Here is a 20226-nt window from a genome sequence, read left to right as displayed (position 1 = left end):
CTGAGCCAAAATCAAGAGTTGGACACTTAACCAACTGAGCGACCCGGGCGCCCCTCCCTCCTTTTTAAAATGTTTATTTATTTTTGAGAGAGAAAAACATTTTTAATCGTTTCTTAAAATCAGGGGAGAAACTCCTATTTTAATGTGGCAAGAATTTTATTCTAATTTCGTGATGCTTAATAGTTTCTTAGATTAGCCTTATGCTTAATTTCCCCTCTTTCTCTCAAATTATTAACTCTGTAGTAAGAATTGAGTAATGTGGGAGCCTCATAAATGAGCTAATTCTTGTGCTTTGAAAGTTTGAACAAAAAAGATACTGACTTTTCAGCTCTACTAGAAACAACTTCTTACTGCTAAAAAGAACATTTATTTAAAGTCTTTCTGTGAGCACTGGGTGTTATGTGTAAGTGAGGAGTCACTACATACTCCTGAAACGAATATTACACTCTATGTTAACTAACTGGAATTTAAATTAAGAAAAGAAAAGAAAAAGAAAAAAGGATTTGTCCTGTAGATATATTTAAATATGTATATGAAGAGTATGCTACTGTTTATTGTGGTATTGTATTTAAATGCCAAAAAGGCTGAAAACTCTCTAAATGTTAACTAATAGACTGTTCAATAAATGGAATTATATCCACACAATGAAAAAAAAATCCATCCATATAACCTGTGTTTTTCAAATAATATCTTACTTTGGAAGGAAGGCAGATTAGTCAGATTAGAGGTTCCTCCTGCTCACTTTTCATTCATTTAGAAAACTACTAAGGACCTATCATGTGCCAGGCACTCCTCTAATAAGCATTTACGTTATATCAAAGGTCCTTGCCCTTGCCTTTGGGGAACTTAAGTTTTGGACTTAAGCACTTGAAAAACTGAAGCTTTGAAGAATAGTTTGAATTTTTAAATGGCTTTCTTGTTTGAGGTTTTTTGTTTTGTTTGTATGTTTGGTAAATTGAAAAGTCTTTCTGTAAAGTAACACACTACTGTTTATTTTTTGTATGTAGGGTTTCCTTTGCTGAAAATGGTATCTCTGGGTAAACTATTCTTTCAATATATTGATTTTTCTTCCCATTTTTAAAGAGAGAATGAGAAGAGCCAGAATTTTAAATACTGTGTATTCACCAGTAAATTAAAGTGTTTCTGTGAGGGTACTAATTGCATGTGAAAATGAAGTTGGTATTTCCTGGTAAGCTCTGGACTATTTTATAAGTCAGTTATTTAAACAGACTTGACTTTTTATAAGAAAGCTTTTTAGTGCTTTTCTTTCTAGGCAAATGTGGATGAATGTAGGTTTTTTTTTTTTTTAATGGCATTTATGTTCAAAATATAAATATAATGATTGCAGTGAGTTACAAGAGGACATTGATAGAAACACTCAGGAATAAGATTTTCCTTAGCAAAGACATTTCATTTCAGAGGCCCACAGATACTGAGTCTCTTGTGTTTCATCTGCCAAAAAAATAATTAAGACACCATGCCTGTCAGCAAGACTCTCCCAGTTTTAGTGGAGGTAATCAGATTTGAAGGAGAATTATTTTGCCTGAAGAATTCAGGGCAGAGTAGAAAGAGGAGGTCATTTTCGACGAGCCTTAGATAATTATTAAAGATTCATCGTGTGAACAAAGGCGATAGTCCAGAAAGTGGTGTGAGTTAAAAAAGGCAGGTAGGTACGATGAGCACAGTCAGGTATGGTCAGTGTAGATGGAATATAAAAGGTGTCTGATGACATTTTTTGGGAATGAGAGTGTTAAAGTTAGTTGGACTCGTTTTTGAAAAACATGGTAGGGGACTTGGGTTTTATCCTGTGGGTGGTGGGAACCATTGGTTTTAACCTTCTAAAAGAGACTGACCGGAGTGGAGATGGAGTGAAAGATTTAGTAGGCATTCCTTCTTCGGTGCTTCATTGCTGGGCATCTTTCGTTCGCCTGCCATCTTGTCTTGTCCTTTTTTTCTAACTGAAAAGTTGTTGAAAGAAACAGAATCCATTTCATTGAATATTGCTTGGGGTGATGATGAGGAAGAAGGCTCTGAGCTAGAGGTACAAACCCTTAATGAATATGTTTTGGAAGGGTGGCTTGAATAGGAATAGAGTAATCCCCAAAGAGGAAGAGATTACTGGGGATAGCGTAGGGAACAGAGACCATTAGAGAGTCAGGAAGATAGCAACCATGGGATATGAGGGGAGTAGGAACTTGAGTAGCTACTACTTTGAAAGGATTGGCAGAGAAACCATGTTGGGGGAGCGCCAGGCTTAAAGCTTGGCCTAGGTTAGTTGGTAAATTCACCCATGTGTTACCTATCAGCTGTTACCGCTTAAATTGTTAAGTAGCCTGTAAGCACTGTGAGGGCAGGTACCTACCTTTTCTGCTTTCTTGTCTTGTTGTAATGTCTAGTGATGTTTTTTTTTAATTATAAAATAAGCAGATGAGCCAAGGGTAAGACCTGTTTTATTCATCTTCATGTCTCCTTCTCCTTCATATAGTTGGCACTCAGTAATTGTCGATTGAAATGAATCCCTGAGAATACCAGCAGTCAAATGGAAACCATGCAAAATCCACGAACTGCCAAATTCTGTTTTGTCTTCCACATGTGCAGTGATACTTACACCTACCCAAGTTAATTGCTGAATCCAAACCCTGTTTAAGCAGAGTGTATTTCACCATTTAAAAGCACAGTGTAATTTCTGGGTTGTATATCTCTCATTTTTTGAGATGATTCTGCTGGCAGCCAGATCGTGTGATCCTGTGGAACCGTGGATTTTTTTCCTCCACGTTAACTCAAGAAACGAAAAGACTGATTGCCATATTGCCATGCTTTGTATATGTCTTACTACTTATTCTGTGAGTGGCCCTGTTGTTCAGAGTTTATGATAGTGCTATAATGGTTTTTTATGCATATCTTTTGTTTTAACCATTGTGAATGGAATACTCTACAAATGTTAGATAATTCATGTCCTTCTGTGGTACATTTAGGCTCCATTAAGCAAAAAGCTACCAGTTTTCATGGTACTCCTTTGTGCTCAAAGAGAAATCAGGCTTTTTCTAAGGTGTATTATTTTTTTAAGTTAATAATACTGTGAATTTATTTTTTAAAAATGAAGCCAAATTTAGACAGTTTGTTACTTAAATATGTAGCAGATATTCTTCATGCATGAAATTAAAAAGTATGTTGTCCTATTTCCCACTCTGTGCCCCTACTTTGAGCCTCTCGTGATTCTCTAGTGCTTCCCATCATACTGTACTTTGTACCAAGGTCATATGAATGCTAATGTTAGGCTCCTCTTTTCTCCCTTCCCCCATAGAGACTGTAAAGTGGCTGAATTCATTTTGTATCCCCCATAGTGGCTAGCACCCTGGTTTGTTTGTCGGAAGTAACCATTAAATACTTGAACTGATAGTTCGAAGAAAGATTTTTATGTTACCCTTTTGAGTTAAGAGCTTCGTTTTGACACTTAAACAGCAAGTGAGGGAATATTGCCACTAGGAATGAGTTTTATGTTAAAATTACAAGTAATGTGCTCTTTGTAAGATGGTTAAACTTTTATTACTAACTACGTATACATTAGTAAAATTACTTATAGAAAAGTGTCCTGATAGCAGTCAAGAAACAAGTTTTCCCTGTAGTCACTATCTTACTGTTTGGTCAGTGATACTGGTATGATTCCTCTGATCAAGACAGCCACCTTTATTCTAAAAGTTAGTGGAAAAAATGAGAAACAACACTGTCTAGGAAATATTGAAAGGTCAGTGATCTTTAGATCATTCAGGAATCTCTTGTCATTAGTCAATGCTTGGAAAGTTTAAGATCTCTACAAAAGTTAAGATGAATTCTCCCAACCTTGGTAGAAGTTTGCTTTGAAATACAAAATTCTGAGGTGGTTATATGTATTATGAGAGAGAGCAACATCTATTCACCAGCCATATATTGAATACACAGATGATAGGATATTAGCTGCATTACAAGTTCCTCAACCTGTAAAATAAAAGGAAACCTTCCAGTTACAGGGAGAAATAACTGTTTTAGAAGAAAGGAAAGCAAGAATCAAGTGGGAATTGAGGCTTAGGAAATAATTGTATAAAGTATTTAAACATATGTATGTTTTATGTTCCATGCTTTCAAAATCTCAAGCACTTGAAAATGCAGATTCTGATTCAATAGGGCTAACATAGGATCTGAGATTGTGCACTTCTCTCTCTCTCTTTTTTAATGTTTGTTTATTTTGAGAGACAGAGCAGAGGAGGGGGAGAGAGAGAATCCCAGGCAGGCTCTGTGCTGTCAGTGCGGAGCCTGATGCGGGGCTTGAACTCATGAACCGTGAGATCATGACCTGAGCCGAAACTAAGAGTCGGATACTTAACCGACTGAGCTGCCCAGGCACCCCTGAGATTGTGCATTTCTAATAAGTGCCCAGGTGATGATGATGATGAATCTTGACGATGACACTGCTCTGTGGACATTTATAGAGTAGCAAGATCAAGTATCTGTGCTAATAATATTATGAATATGTAATACAAGTAACATTTTGATACTCGCAAATGCTTCTGTGGCATTTACTGTGGGCTGGGCCTTGTTATAAGCATTATTTGTATGTTAACTGATTCTATCCACACAGCAGCTCCTTGCAACAGGTGCTGTTACTGTTCCTCTTTTGTAAAAACTTGATGCACAAAGAAATTAAGTTACTCACGGTCACGTATCTATTAAGTGTTGGATCTGTCATTTGCATCAGGCAGGCATGCTTTCCAGCCTCTGCACTCTGGTGTTGCCACTATTCGCTGTGTGGAACTGTTGCATAAAAATAGCAAAACATAACACTATTTTTAATCTTTTAATTCAGGAATTCTCAGGAGAAAGGGAAGAGCTGTGGAGCTTTTTAAAAATTGTCCGATTAAGAGACATGTCTTCTGTACTCCATGGTTTGGCTTCTCTGGAGATCACTCCTGTAGGTAGCCACTTCTATGCAGGTTTATATCACATCACTCTGGTGTGGTTGAAAGGTTTTTGAGATCTTCAAGAATAACTCTCTAATAGGGTTTACCTAACTGGTAAAATTTGTAAAGTGACAAGCCCTCAAATCATGTGTGAGGGACTCTGAAAAAGTTCAAATGTTGTTAAGCGGGAACTTAAACGCTATTTTGTGATCATGCAAATGTTGCACACTTATGTAAATAGTTCACTCAGATGAGATAAGCAATATTTGTTTTAGAATTTAGAGCCAGAGAGGTACTTTTTAGCAGGTCCTGTGGCTCTCGGGTTTTTTTTTCTTTTCCAAACAATGGGAAGCCCCACTTTTAAAATCCTACAAAACCAATATAAATCATTTGCTCAGTGAAATGGAGCCTGCCCTGCAGTGGTACTAAGACATCTTAGTGGAGCAGGATGTGAATGCCATTGTTCTTGTCAACCCCAGTGATATAACAGGTGAGAGGAGCTCTAGACCAGATAGGTTAAGTAACTTATTCAAAGTCCTAGTTACTAACTTCCCTGGAAAGTTGTTTTCAAATACTAATTTGATTAACTCTTGGGTGACTGTTAAAATCTGACAGATTTCTAGGAGGTTACAGCTTTTAAAGTTAGAGTTTCTCTGTGATATTTTTAGAATGTTCTTTGTGTAATTAGCATGTGCTCCATGACCCATTTTGTGTTTCTAATACACAATGTGTATTTCAATGCAAGATAGTGCTAAATACAATTTTCCATACTTCAGAGATTTGTCTGTATTTGAAATTGTCCTGCATTTTGAGACTTTTAAGAAGGAAGGCATTCATTTTCAGTAGTTCATATCATTGTTAATGATATGGCTCAGTTCTAGTTTCAGCGGAGTTCGCAGCCAAAATCTTTATAATTAGTGTTAGCTGATGAATTTCTTTGTGTCACCTAAATATTTAATTAGGATTGGCTGGCTTGGATTTTGCCCAGACATTGAAACTTATAGAGGGCGAAAAAATCTTAATTAATGATTTAATCTGTGTGTGTGTGTGTGCGTGTGTGTGTGCCCGCCCCCCCTCCCCCGCCGGGTACAAGTGCTGTTAGAGGGTGGGGGGAACTGTGAGATCATTAATGTCCTTTGATTCTCCAACCAGCCAAGAGTTGCTGGCCCAGGGTTGGCCTCCTTGTCAATCCATGAAGGTATTTGGTTAAGAAAACTCAAGGCAAAGACTGGGAGTTTAGAGGCCTTGCTCATGCCTGCTGGCCTCTGCTGTCATCCTCCTTTCCATCCTTCTCTTCCTTTTGCCAATAATTTGATTGACTTGAGAATGTGTTTCCTGCAACTTGGACATTAATTTATCAGTGAACAGATTTTATCACAATGTTGAAAAATAAACATTTTCTTTTGACTTAGTAATTCCACTTTAATCTTTGCTAAGGATATAATTAAAAGGACAGGAAAAGCTATGGTCACAGAAATGAAGAATGTAGTATGCCAACATGAATTATTCCAGAGTCATTCATAGGTTTACACTCTCAAAATAATAATTCTTTCATTGTTTGGCATTCAAGTTGGTTTTTTTTTTTTTTTTTTAAGAGATGATTTTTTATTTTTATTTTAGAGAGAGCATGCTAAGTGGGGGAGAGGGGCAGAGGGAGAGAGAGAATCCTAAGCAGGCCCCATGCTCAGCACAGAGCCCAACATTGGGCTCGATACCATGACCCTGGGCTGAAATCAAGAGTCAGATACTCAACTGACTGAGCCACCCAGGCACCTCTCAAGTTAGTTTTAAAAATAAGCATTGTGGCATCATAGCTTATGTTTATGATATAATAAAATGGTCTAACTTGAGAATCGTAATTGTTGCAAGTTCTTAAAAAGCCAATATCAATAAAAGTAGCCTTTTATTTTTATGTACAGTTTTATGAATTTTAGCCCATATATAGATTCATGTAAATGCTGTCATGATCAGTACAGAACATTTCTTCACCCCAAACACTCCTATTCATTTATAATCACATCGTCCTCCCACCCCAGTACCTGGCAACCACTGATCTGTTTCGTCACTATAGTTTTGTTTTCTCAAGAATATCACGTAAATGGAACAACACAGTCTATAACCTTTTGAGACCAATGTCTTTCATTCAACATAATTATTTTGAGATTGAACCAAGGTGTTGTATGTATCAGTAGTTTGTTCCTTTTCATTGCTGAATGGTATATCCTATTGTATGAATGTACCACAGTTTACATATCCATTTACGTGTTGTATGTAGTGTTTTATGATTATGAAGAGAGCTGTTGTAAACATGCACATATAGATTTTGTGTGAAGAGAAGTTTTCATTTCTCAAGAATAAATACCTAGGAGTGGGATTGCTGAGTCATATGGCAAGTGAATATTTAACTTCATAAGATACTGCCAAACTGTTTTCCTGTCAGGCTGTACCATTTTATATTCCCGCTAGCAATGTATATAAGAAGAGTTCTAGTTGCTTGGCATCTTTGCAAATACTTGGTATTGTTAATATATTTTGTTTTAGCCATTATTGTAATGGGTGTGTAGTGGTATCTCATTTTAAAAGTTTCATTTCCTTAATGGCCAGTGTTGTCGGACATCTCTTTTCACGTGCAAAATATAACGTCTTTGGTGAAGTGTCTATTCAGGTCTTTTGCCCATTTCTAAATTGCTTGCTTTCTTTACAGAGTTGTAAGAGTTCTTCTCTCCCTGTGTGTCTATATAGAGAGAGATGTGAGAGATTTATTCTGGATACAAATTATTTGGTATTTTCTCCCATTCTGTAGCTTGTTTACTGTTTAAACAGTCTTCAGAACAGAAGTTTTTAATTTTGATGAAGTTCAGTTTATTATTATTTTTTTAAATCAGTTTTAGGTTCATAGCAGAATTAAGGAGAAGGTGCAGACACTTTGTATATTTCCCACTGTCTCCCCCACCATCAGCATCCCATACCAGAGTGGTACATTTGTTACAATGATTAACCCACAGTGACTTACCATTATCACCCAAGGTCCAGATTTTATATTAGAGGTCACTCTTGGTGTTGTACATTCTGTGGATTTTAGTGAATGTATAATGAAATGTATCCACTATTGTAGTGCCATACGGAATAGTTTCACTCTCCTAAAAATCCTCCGTGCTCTGCCTGTTCATCTCTCCCTCCACCCTAATGCCCACTGATCTTTCTGTTGTCTCCTTAGTTTTGCCTTTTCCAGAATGTCATGTGGTTGGAATGATATCGTTAGATAGCCTTTTCAGATTGTGTTCTTGCACTTGATAATATGCATTTAAGGTGCCTCCATCTCTTTTCATGGCTTTAATGCCTCATTTCTTTTTAGTACTGAAGAATATTCTATTGTTTGGATGCACCACAGTTTATTGTTTCACCTACTGAAGGACATTTTGATGGCTTCCAAGTTTTGGACTTTATGAATAAAGCCACTGTAAACATCTGAACGTGGGATTTTGTGTGGACATAAATTGTTAACTCCTTTGGTACTTCTACCAAGGAGCATCATGGCTGGATCGTATGTTTGGAGTACATGTAATTTTGTAAGCAATTGCCAGACTGTGTATCATTTTGCATTCCCACCAGTAATGAGTAGAAGAGCTTGTTCACTACATCCACCTCAGCATTTAGTGTAGTCAGTGTTTTGGATTTTGGCCATTCTAATAGATGCGTAAAGGATGTCCCATTGTTGTTTTGATTTGCAATTTCCTTCTTTTTTTTAAGATTTTATTTTTAAGTAAACTCTGGGGCTTGAACACACAACCCCAAGATCAGGAGTCTCACTCTCCACCAACTGAGCCAGCCAGATGGCCCCTCAACTTGCAATTTCTTAATCAGAGATTGAATATCTCTCAGGATGCCACCTGGTTATCTTTTTGGTGAGGTGGCCAGGTCTTTTGCCAGTATTTTGGATTGGGTTCTCTTGTTGAGTTTTTTGAATTCTTTGTATATTTTGTATAATAGTGCTTTGCCACATAGGCCTTTTGCAGATATTTTCTCCCAGTATGTGTCTTGTCATCTCATTCTCTTCAGCAAAATCTGTTGCTCTTCAAGTGATTCTAATTCTCTGTCAGGTTTGTGATCTGCTGCTCTCGACTGCTGTCTGTATCTTGCTTTTTGCAAGGCCAAGGGCCATGAACAGCCATCAGGTTTCAACTGCTCATTTTAGCCTTGTCAGCTGGTCCCATCCTACTCTCTGTTTTCATGACTTTGTTACTGGTCTTTCCTTGTCTCACGCTTCAGATTCCAGGTCTTCATCTGGACAACCTTCATGTAGCTTTTCTTACATAACAGTGTTGCACATACATGATCTGCAGGTCCACTTGGGACTGGACCACCTCTCCGGCAGGCTTCCTTCCTGCTTGCCTTCGCTGGTGCAAAAAGCAGTGCAGGGGTGTGTTAGGGAGCGAGACGAACAGTGTTAATTCACACACAAACTGACCCCACTTTTTATTTCAAATTTTCTGTATTCTGTTAACGATTTGTAAAATAAGGGTTAAGTCTTTTTTCCCCCACTTAATGTGTTTTTTGACTTATGTACAAACATCCCTTCTTTTAAGAACCCCATTTTAATCTTCATAAAGGTTGAATTTTCATCTCCTTCCTCCTTTTTATGGTATGTATTTGAACAAATACTTGCTCACGCTTCATGTCTCAGAGTAGAAAAACATTTTTCTGAGGCAGCATTAGAGGAAGAATTTTTTGCTCACAGAGTGATCTGAATAAGAGGAGAATGCAGCAAGTGTATCCAAGGCATTTATTTTATGTCTTCCAGTCACATATCTGTATTTGTGTGTGCATAGTCATTCAAAAATAAATGTAAGAGTATGTCTGAAAAACAGATTTTCTGGGACACCTCTTAGAACTCCCATGTCCTGTTATAAAAGCTAATTGTGAATGTATTTAATACCGCTGAACTTTACACTGAAAAATTAAGCTGGTAAAGTTTACATCATGTGGAAGTGATGAACCATTTCTGCTTATGTCATTGGCCAGAGCAGATGCATGGCCACGTCTCACTTCAACAGTAGACAGACAAATGAAATATAACAAAATTAACTTAATAGCAGATATTTTCTGCGAAGTAAAATTCATTGTTACTGATATGTCAGGATAAGTTTTTGAAGTATGCAAATAAAGCAGTTTTATAATTTATGACACATTGTGCTCATCGATCACATTTTTCATTTTGTTGAAAGGCAGCAAGAAATACGAATATTACTTAAGTACTTGGTATGTTTTATTTTAAAGTGTATATAAGTTAGTGATTTTAGGAATCATCTTTTTTTAAATAACCTTAAAATTTTTAATTGGCAAGTTTTTCATTCATCTGACAGATATACCAAGCACATTTTTCATTCCAAAATTAGGGTGACGTTAATACAGTTTAAGTGTAACTTGATTTTATAACAAAGGGTCATACCAAAGTTCATTTAAGTCCTTAAGAATAATTAATTGCTAGATATTCTGATGTTTGGAATACAGACATTTTATTTTTGTCATATAGTACGATTTCTCTGGCATTGTCATGATTTTAATTTAATTACTACTCAAAATTTAGTGTTTCAGTGAACGAATATGAAGCTTGGTGAAAAATTTTATAAATAGGTGTATTTTCATTTTGTAGTTTTTCTACCGTTAGCTACCTTGGGAATTTGCATCTGACAAGTGGTAGACTTAATGAGTTGAAATAAATGATACATTACCCACTTTACAAAAATGTATTTAACACAGTACTGTCTACGAACCTACGTGAGTGTTTATCACTTTTGATATATATAGTCCAAATATTGATGGGTGATATGTGTTGAAGTCAAGGAACTTAGTCTTATGAAGAAAAGATTATATATAAAATAAAATTCTAAATTACGTCGTATAGGCTAGTGGTTTTCATAAGACACGTAGAGTAGAACAGACATATTGTCTCCTCACTAAAACCTCTTAATGACCATTTTTCCTCTAACATAGAATAAAAGATAGATACATTTTTCTCAGTTTGAACTTACTTTCTCGTGTGTTGGGAATAGTGTGTTACGTGTATTTTTTTTCAGTCTTTGGTACTTCCAACCACTTGCTTATACTTGTTTATACTAGTGCTAACACACAATGACATTTTATTTACTGTTTATAATTCAAGTTGATAGATCTCTGTATATGTCAACACACGTATGAAATCATTTCTCACAGACCACCATGACTTCAGATTCTCCCCAACCTAAAAATGTTTAACCGCTACTGCAGATGTTTGGGGATAGAACATGTCTGCTGACACTGGAGTTGGGTGTTGAGCTAGACCACAGAGGACTGGTTGGGTTTGAATGATTGAGAGGTTGGCAGTGTGGTCCCAAAGTGTTGTAGGAACTTAGAGAACAGGCACACTGCTTCTTCATGATAAAGCTAGAACCAGAGTCTGCATTCCGTTTTCTAGTCCGCAGTCTTCCCATTGGACTGATCACACGGCAGGAAATAGCAGTGGTCCGGAACCTCTTACTAGAGAAGGTGGCAGTATGCTTGTAGACTGTGGGAAGGAATTCTTGACGGCTGAGTTGTCTTAGCAGGATTGCATTAGGACGGCATTTCAGACTCCGGGCAACTTGATGTGCAAAGGCAGATATCCTGAAAAAGCTTAGGGTGTTGGAGGTGGATCATGGTGTTCAAGGGCAGGGTGAATGAAGTAAAGGGTCTTACAGATGCCAGGCACTGTGAGGTGTGGGAGGCACGCAGAGAAGTCAGAATCCGTGCTGCCGTCGTTCTTACGTTTTAGTGAGAGCGACGGTAAACGGATAAATATGTGACAGAGTAGGTAGTGACAAGTACTGTGAGGAAAAATTTAGGGTTAAGAGTGGAGATAGAGGCTGTTGTTTGAAATAGGGCGGTCGGGGAAGACCTCTGTGTGGAGGTTAAACTTGAGCAGAAAGAAGTGAGGTCGTGAGCTTTGTGAAGCCTGCAGAAGAAAGGGCAGAGCACGGTTGCTGTGTGCGGCTCCGTTGTAGCTGGAGCACACTGCGTTAATAGTTGATGCTCATTCAGTGTTCAGAGTACCAAGCACTGTTCTAAGTGTGTTGCTACTATTTCACATATAAGGAAACTGAAGCACAGAGTTGAAATAACTTAACACAAGGTGACACAGCTAGTCAGGGAGCTGGGATTTGAGCCCGGGTAGTTTGACTCCAAAGTCAGCATTCTCAACCATTCTGTAAAGATGGGGAAAGGGAGGCGTCGTAGGAAATTTAGTTGGAGCAGTAGCCTGGGGCCAGTTATGTGGGGCCCTGTAGTTCCTTACGAGTATTTAGGATTTTATTCTTACTGGGATGTTAAGTTGTTGGACGGTTGAGAAATGCCCAGGAGGTGGCTTTCTGATTCTGGCGATCAGGAGATGGGTCTGGACTACACGACACATTTGTTAATTGTCTGTATAGAGGTAATATTAGAGCTTAAAATAATTCCACTGGTCTAATATGTGTTTCTTTGATTGAAAATTGGAGATTTCCACTTTGTTTTATTGAACAGATATGTGCACGTATACGTACAAGAGCGTGTAGGCGTGTCAACAAACTGTAACGAACTCTTCTGTCAATAGGTGCGGGAAGATGTACTAAATTCATTGAATAACAACTTTCTTCAAACGCTAAATCAAGCTTGGAATGATCATCAAACAGCTATGGTGATGATTAGAGACATACTAATGTATATGGTAAGTAGAGCTTTTTTGTTTTTCCTTTAGAAGTTAGCCGTTTCAAAACACGGTGTCTTTCTGTCACATTTAGTTGGATGCTACAGGTCAGTGTGGAATGTGTTGTTGTTTTCAATAAACCATATTTCCTTTGCAAGGACCTACCTTAGCTTGTGTGAACTAAAATCTTGTTTATATTTAATGATTAGAATGGAAAACTGAAAGAGAAAGATTTAATTTTGTTTTCTCAGTATCTAGCACTTGGTGTTTCAAAATGGAAAATACTGAAAACCTTACTGACATCTCTCTGAGTAACAGTGGTTGAATGAGAGCAGACAGATGAAAGCTGAGTATTCTCTTACAAGTTTTTAAAACTTAGTGTCCTTACATCTTCAGTGATGAGGATGTCGTTTTATACAAATATTTTTGTAATAAGTGCACTAATAGCTGCTGACTTCATAGTAAATCTTTGCTGTATATATGTTATTTAGATATATATTCCATTTTTTATCTGTTGCGACTGTTTTATGTTTTTATGAGTCAAGAAAAATGTCTTGTTCGGCAAGACAATTTGGAAAACATTGACTTGAGCTGTTTAATAACTTTCAAAGAGATTAAACAACCAAGTTTTTTCTTACCTTGGTGTGTTCATGGTAGGGAGCCTAATTATTGTGTCACCGCAGAATGATCAAGTCTGATGACTTTTCTTGTTGCTTTAGTGTTTGTATTTGGGAATTGGACATAAGATTTTCTTCTCGGTTTTACTCTGCTTTTCAAATTTTTATTTTCAGCTTCTTTAGTTCGATTTTAGCTATAGTGTGAGAGCATGGCCTAGTTTCTTTCACTTGATAGAGTAAAGCGATGGTTGGAAAGAAGTTCCCACGAGAGCAGACAGCCGTGAAGTGTTTCGTTCTGCGCAGAGTCCAGTCAGGCCTGTGAGCCCTGGTTTCCTGGGGCTCAGTGGCAAGACGGGCAGGGAAAGGCCACTTCACTTTTCAGGGCTTTGCTAAAAGGTATAACGCATCGTTTAGCCTTTCTGAGCCTCATTTTCCTCTTCAGGATATAGATTCATCTTGTGCTGACAGTTTGAGGTAAATGACATCACCTGTGAAAACATCCATCGTACTGCCTGGGATATAAATGTGAAACAAGTTAGCTTGTACTGCACAGTCTCATTAAGTTCTGGATTTGAGGAGTCTTTAAATTTTAACACAAACACTAAGCTAGAAAACCACTTGTAATTTCATGGTCCATTACTCTATTGATAAAAGAATATTTTAATATTATACACACCCTCCACTCTGACATAATATTATTTTAAAAACTTCGGTTTTCTTTCAGTTCCCTTTTGGGGTAGGGGGGAGCGGGGAGAGGGTTCCCAAGTGAAATCGCAAGCCTGAATCCTGTTATGTGACCGTAGTCCAGAAACTAGTTAGTTTATTCCTCAGCTTCCTCATTTATGAAACGAGCACCCTGTTGTACTCACCGGGTAGGGTAGCCGCGAGGCTAGAAGGTGCCATTCATGCGTAGCACTGACAGCACCTGGACCGTAGCGTCATGTGCTCCGTCACAATTTACTAGGATTAGTATTTCTTGTCCCTTCTTTCATCAGACCCGTCTGATAGTGCCTCAACCCTGGTTAAACCCAGCAAGCTCCCTTTCCTGGGCCTCTGCTGGAGGAAACCCCACACGGGGTGGATCGGTGCCACCGTCTGTCCTTTGTCACGGACCTCCAGTTGACCCTTCACACTGTCCAGCGGTCGTCTCTTCCCTCCACTTACTTCTCCTCAAACGTCCAGCTCTCCTGCTGGCCTCCTCACTCTTGATAAATAAATGATCTTGCCTTCCACTTCCCAGGGGAAAGAGCAAGAAGCATCGGGTAGAACCTGTGTTCGCTTCTTACCATTCTACCTACACTTTTGTCTGTATTTTCTCCCCTTTTGTGTTTTTTTCTGTCCCTCCTGTTTTAATGGAGGGCAGTGTCTCCTCTCCTGGTAAAGGCCAGTGTTCCTCCTGTGCTAAGGATCACATTCCTTTCTACCTTGTCAAAAACCTAAAGTATTTTCAGGGCTCTGCCTTTTTACTGAGTCTTACTCATCAGCATGAGACATGTTCAGGCCACTCACATCCTCAAAATAAAATTCTACTAAATTTTCTGTTGGACTCCCGCACTGCCTCTCAGGGTCTCCATGGCCATCCACAGCCAAGTGTCTCGTGAGAAATGTCGACACTTGCTGTCTCCCTTCTCTCATCTTTCGGCACTTTGGGTACGTTCCAGTTCCACCTGCTTCCTCAGCTGTGCTGTTCAGTCTTGCTCTTACTCGAATCACCACCAGGTCTGCGCATCTCTGAAGGCAGAGATCACTGTGAATACTACTCTTGCTCTTTGACTGTTTGCAGCAGCCTTTGGCACAGATGGCTACTCTTTTCTTCCTCTCGTGTGCTGGGTCCTTAATTCCGGTGACCTGGCACTCCTTTGGTGTGCCTCCTACCTTTGTGTCTCTTCTCAAGTACTTACTCTTCTTCTCCTCAGCCCTTTAAATGGAGGCCTTCTTGGGGTGTAGTAACCCACACTTTTCCTCCTCCTGGCATACCTCGTTTGCTACCATAGCTTCAGTTAGTGCCTCTGTGCAGATGATTCCCACATTTTATCTCTAGCCTTGTTCTCTGAGATTGAGTTTGGTACATTCGTTTGTCAGGTTGATGGCTACCTTTGTATTTGTTGTCTGAGAGCTACTTCAAAGTAGGCATTTTCTTTTTTAAATTTTATTTTTTTTCAACGTTTTTTATTTATTTTTGGGACAGAGAGAGACAGAGCATGAACGGGGGAGGGGCAGAGAGAGAGGGAGACACAGAATCGGAAACAGGCTCCAGGCTCCGAGCCATCAGCCCAGAGCCTGACGCGGGGCTCGAACTCACGGACCGCGAGATCGTGACCTGGCTGAAGTCGGACGCTTAACCGCCTGCGCCACCCAGGCGCCCCAAAGTAGGCATTTTCAAATGAACCTGTTGATCGTTCCATTTTCTCTGCCAGAAACCTGGGAATTATTCTTGTCAGTATCTTCCCCGTTCTCTCTACTTCACAGATTTGTAGAATCTGCAGTTTTTCCACTTTCCTCACTACCCAGGATGAAAGCACCTTCGTTTCTCTCTCGGAGTATTCAGTAACTAGTCTTAGAACATTCACTGTGTCCTTTGCTATTTTCTTTTCCGTATTGCTCTTGGAGTTATTGTCTGAAAGCCACATGATCAAGTTACTGCCCTGCTGAATTTGTGTGGCTCATCTTGAAATTTTCACATATGTCTTCTGTCTGGAAATGTTTCCAGAATGTTTCCTCTCTTTACGTGATTTGCTCCTACTTATCCTTTTAAGTCTTAGCTTAAATTTCTGGGCAGCTTTCCCTGAGCTGTGCTGTGTACTGCCCACTGACTGCAGTTGTCTCACCGTACCCGGTGCTGTTCCTTTGCGGCATTCATCATAATCATTATTAACTGTTTAGGGCCTCATTTCTCTGCCAGACCAAACTTTTTTTTTTTTTTAATGTTTATTTACTTTTGAGAGAGAGAGCACGGGCAAGCAGGGGGAGGGGCAGAACATAGTGGGGAGAGAGAATCCCATGCTGTCAGCTCGGAGCCCGACTTGGGGCTTGATCCCATGAACCGTGAGATCCTAACCTGAGCCCAAATCAAGAGCCAGATGATCAGCCGACTGAGCCATCCAGGTGCCCATGCCAGACTGAATTTTAGGAGGAGGGGCCAGTGTCATCGACACGCAGCACATCTCTTGGAACAAACCAGGCATTCACGTGTAGTTTAAATAAATTCACACAGATTGGTTTTTAACAGATTATAGATACGCTTTTGCAAAATGCTTTTTAAAAATATGCTGCTGTCGATTTGGAAAGAAATTAAAGTATTGATAAGATATCTTCACATCCTACAAAATAGAATTCTTTCATTTTCATAGACTTCATTCTCTTTGTTTTGTCTTTTTATATTTAGTGTCTGAGCTTATTAAATAAGTGATTTTTAAGATTAAGGTAATGTTTATACATTGAAATGTGCAGAACTGGCGTGTATAAATTATTTTTGACAAATGTGCATTTATGTAACCCAATACTTCGGTTAATAAGTAGAAATGCTTTTAATTTTCCAAAAATACAAAGATTTTTTTTTTTTCTATTGATGTTTACATTATTTTCCTTGAAGATTTTTACCCTCATTCCAGACTTCTCAGGCGACTACCTGCTAGATAGTGCAGATACCTGAACAACACCGACTGTACCGTCATGGATCTTAGACAGATATTTTCTTCCTATGAATACTGGCTCTAACTGGTGGAATTTGAGATCTCAGGCTCAGAGAGGGAGGAGAGAAGATGCTTCACTGTCTACCCACCCTACCACCTACTTACAGCTGGCTGACTTTTACTCTTAACAAGGAGGTGTCTGGATATAAAATGTCATGCTGCAGACTGGATGTGTAGATACTATGGGACACACTGACTCTGGAAAATGGAATCACTGGTTACATGGAGGCAGCCACTGGTCACAGTTGGTTTCATGTAACTTTGTTGTTTGGCAGGTGCAGTGTTTCAAAAAGAAAAATGTACATGTCTCTAAATGTACATGACTTCTGGTTTCTGCCACTCCACCCCTTCCTAGTGTCTGAAACTTGCCATGTTGAACTTGTAAGATTGGTTTGAGGCTGCTTAGTAAAAGTTTCATTTTCAGTTTTCATTGTGTAAAAGATTAGTGATTGGGGAAAGAGTTGAGCACGTTATGGAGAAAATCTGTCCTAGTTCTGTAATCACTTTGTGAATATAAACCATAAGTATATATTACTACTCAGTTGATTTTTCTTTTTAAACTATAAAAATGAATGTAATAAGAAGGGAAAGTAAATACACGGATGGTATTCTGTAGGCTACTTTTGAGCAGTTAGAGTTAATGCCAAAGGAAATAGAAAAGCATTTCCTGTTGTGATATATAGGGTTACTGGAAGGTTAATAGAGAAATTTTCTGCAGAAAACTCTATGGTGAAAGTATTTGCATATTTTTACTTGAATTTGTCCATATTTCCAATTATTTTCACAAATAGAGCCATGGTAGTAGTGCAGGCTTTCTTGAAAGGTTAGATCGAGGCTGTAAATTCATAGGCATCGGGAGAGAGTTCACCCTGGAAAGGAGGGTCTCACTGCTTGTTTAAGCTGTTTATTTGGAAAGTCGCTAAGGATGAGTAAAGAGATCAAGCAAAATGTAGCCGCAACTTTGTGAAGAGAGAAGCTGAGGAACTTCTGATGCTCTTAGTCTCCTTAGTGTAAAGTAGAAGGTGGGACCATTGGCTTCGGGTAACTGAAGTATGTGAGGTGTTGAAGGTCAAGTGGTAGGCCGAGTAACCTGCCCCCCCCCCCGCCCCCGATATGCCCATGGCTGGTATCTGGAACTTAGGGATTGTTATGTTATAGGGCAGAAGGAACTTTGTAAATGTGACTAGATTAAGGATCTTGAGGTGAGGAGGTTGTCCTAAGTTACCCCAGTGGACCCGGTGGAATCACAGGGTCATTACAAAAGGAGGGTCAGTAAGTGACAGAGGTGATGTGATGACTGAGGCAGGGATTAGAGCGATGTGCTCTGAAGATGGAGGGGGGGCTACAGCTAAGGAATACAGGTAACCACTAGAAGCTGAAAAAGGCAAGGAACTGGGCTCCCCCTCAGATCCTCTAAAAGGAACCAGCCCTGCTGACATCTTGACTTTAGTCCAGGGAAACTAATTTTAGTCTTCTGAACTCTGGAACCATGAGAAAGTAAGCAAGCTACTAAATTTATGGTCATTTATTCAGCAGTAATAGGAATCTCACACAAGGACAAAGTTTGGAATATCCCCTGTGCTGGGGTCCGCCATCTGTAAATAAATGGGTCATCTGTAGTTGTGAGGGGATAATTTAGTTGAGTTGGCACAACGTTTGCATAGTGGAGGCGGTCAGCAGAGTTTATACTTTTTCCAGGTATACTTGGCAGTTTCAGACAAGAATGTTCAAAATAAGGAATACCTACTGATGGAATTAGCCTTATTGGGTATGGGGGAGAATTCTAAGGGTAGTAGCATTATTGAAACGGTTGATTGTGGGTCTGTGGTGTTTAATAAGTAGGCAACTGAATCATAAGATCCTAGAAAATAGAAGTATTAGCTATTAGGGATCAGTAAACCTGGAGACCTAGTGAGAGTGAGGAGCAGGTTCCTTTCAGTGTAACAGAGTAGGAAAGGTAGGAGGAAAAAGAAGATCTTTAGCGCCAGAGATATTTGGTGTCTTGTTAATGATGAGGCTCAGGGTTTACCCATGTCAACATATGGGTGAAGGGAATAAAATAAGGTGGGGGGTGAAAATTTAGGCACCCGTAGAGTGTATCAGATTGGTCATTATTGTCAGTGTTGGAGTTACCAATGACAATAGGTGGCAGGGAACCGACTTGAGAGAAATAAGTAAGCTGTTTGCTGAAGCTACCAAGGATTTATGTGTTTTGGGAGGTCAGATGATAGAATGAGAATATGGAGATGATAGAGTTTGTGTTCATGTATTTTCTGCTAGGTTCTAATGCTTTAGGTCCAAAAAACATTTCTTCTTTACGATATTCTAGATTGCACATTTAGAGAAGTTTGAAAATAGCTATATTCTGGAAGAGCACAGGTTGCTTATGAGTCTTTTGGCACCTTCTCTGCCTTTAAAATGACATCTTAAGTTCAAAATAATAGAAAATAGGATCCAGTGGCTTTGAGATTATTGAGCTTCACACCTGTTCAGTATTTTTTCTGACCCAGGAAAGACACATTTTACCCATATGTACTGTAGTTTTCACATTTACGACTGACAATATAAATACTGAAGCATCCTTTTCTGATTAGATTACAATCCAAGTACCAGGCCTTTGTGTTATTAAAAAAAAAAAAACAACAACAAACCAGGGCATCATCATAAATACTGTAAAGGTCAGGAGTGTTGTGCTTGGTAATTAGGATTTCTTCCTTGCCTTCCATCTCAGTTCCTGTTTCTAACAAATTAATAGACTCATAAACGCCTTGATTACCATGCCCTGTGAACTGTTTTCTGTGTTTATGCAGTGGTGATGTAGCAGTGCATGACGTTGACTTCAGGGAGGCGAGTATTTATTCAGCATAAAGTGGTGCAGTCAGAAATACGGCACATATTTCTTGAGGTAGTAAAGGAAAATAAACTTTTTTTTTTTTTTTTTTTTAAGAGAGAGGGAGAGAGCTCGAGCCAGGAGAGGGCTGGGCGTGGGAAGAGAGACTGAGACTGAGGGAGAATCCTAAGTAGGCTCCATGCTCAGCATGAGCCCAACGCAGGGCTTGATGACACCACACGACCACGCGATCATGACCTGAGCTGATATCAAGAGTTGGATGCTTAACTGACTGAGCCACCGAGGCTCCCTGGTTTGTTCATAAAGGGGACTGCTTCCATATTTTGTGTGTGTGTGTCCAGGAAATTTGGAGAACTGGAGAAAAAATATTTAATGATGAATTAAGAGGTCCTCCACTTCCTATGTTGTTCCTATGTTGTCATTGTTTGCCTAA

General features: G+C 39.0%; 1 protein-coding gene across 4 annotated transcripts in view; it reads left to right on the top strand.

Annotated features, from left to right (window-relative positions):
* Window positions 1–20226, top strand: part of CUL3 (cullin 3) — a 94363-nt gene that overhangs the window by 28449 nt on the left and 45688 nt on the right. For 3 of the 4 annotated variants that reach the window (XM_042995481.1, XM_042995479.1, XM_042995478.1), the window contains one exon: window positions 12541–12654. The exons of the other annotated variant lie outside the window; for it this stretch is intronic. In XM_042995481.1, coding sequence (XP_042851415.1) covers window positions 12541–12654 — 114 coding nt within the window. The remainder of the gene's footprint in view (window positions 1–12540; window positions 12655–20226) is intronic. 4 annotated transcript variants of the gene reach the window in all.

Source organism: Panthera tigris, chromosome C1 (assembly GCF_018350195.1).
Source record: "Panthera tigris isolate Pti1 chromosome C1, P.tigris_Pti1_mat1.1, whole genome shotgun sequence".
NCBI lineage: Eukaryota > Metazoa > Chordata > Mammalia > Carnivora > Felidae > Panthera > Panthera tigris.
The sequence above is the reverse complement of the archived record's forward strand: the minus strand, read 5'-3'. Positions and strand labels throughout refer to the sequence as shown.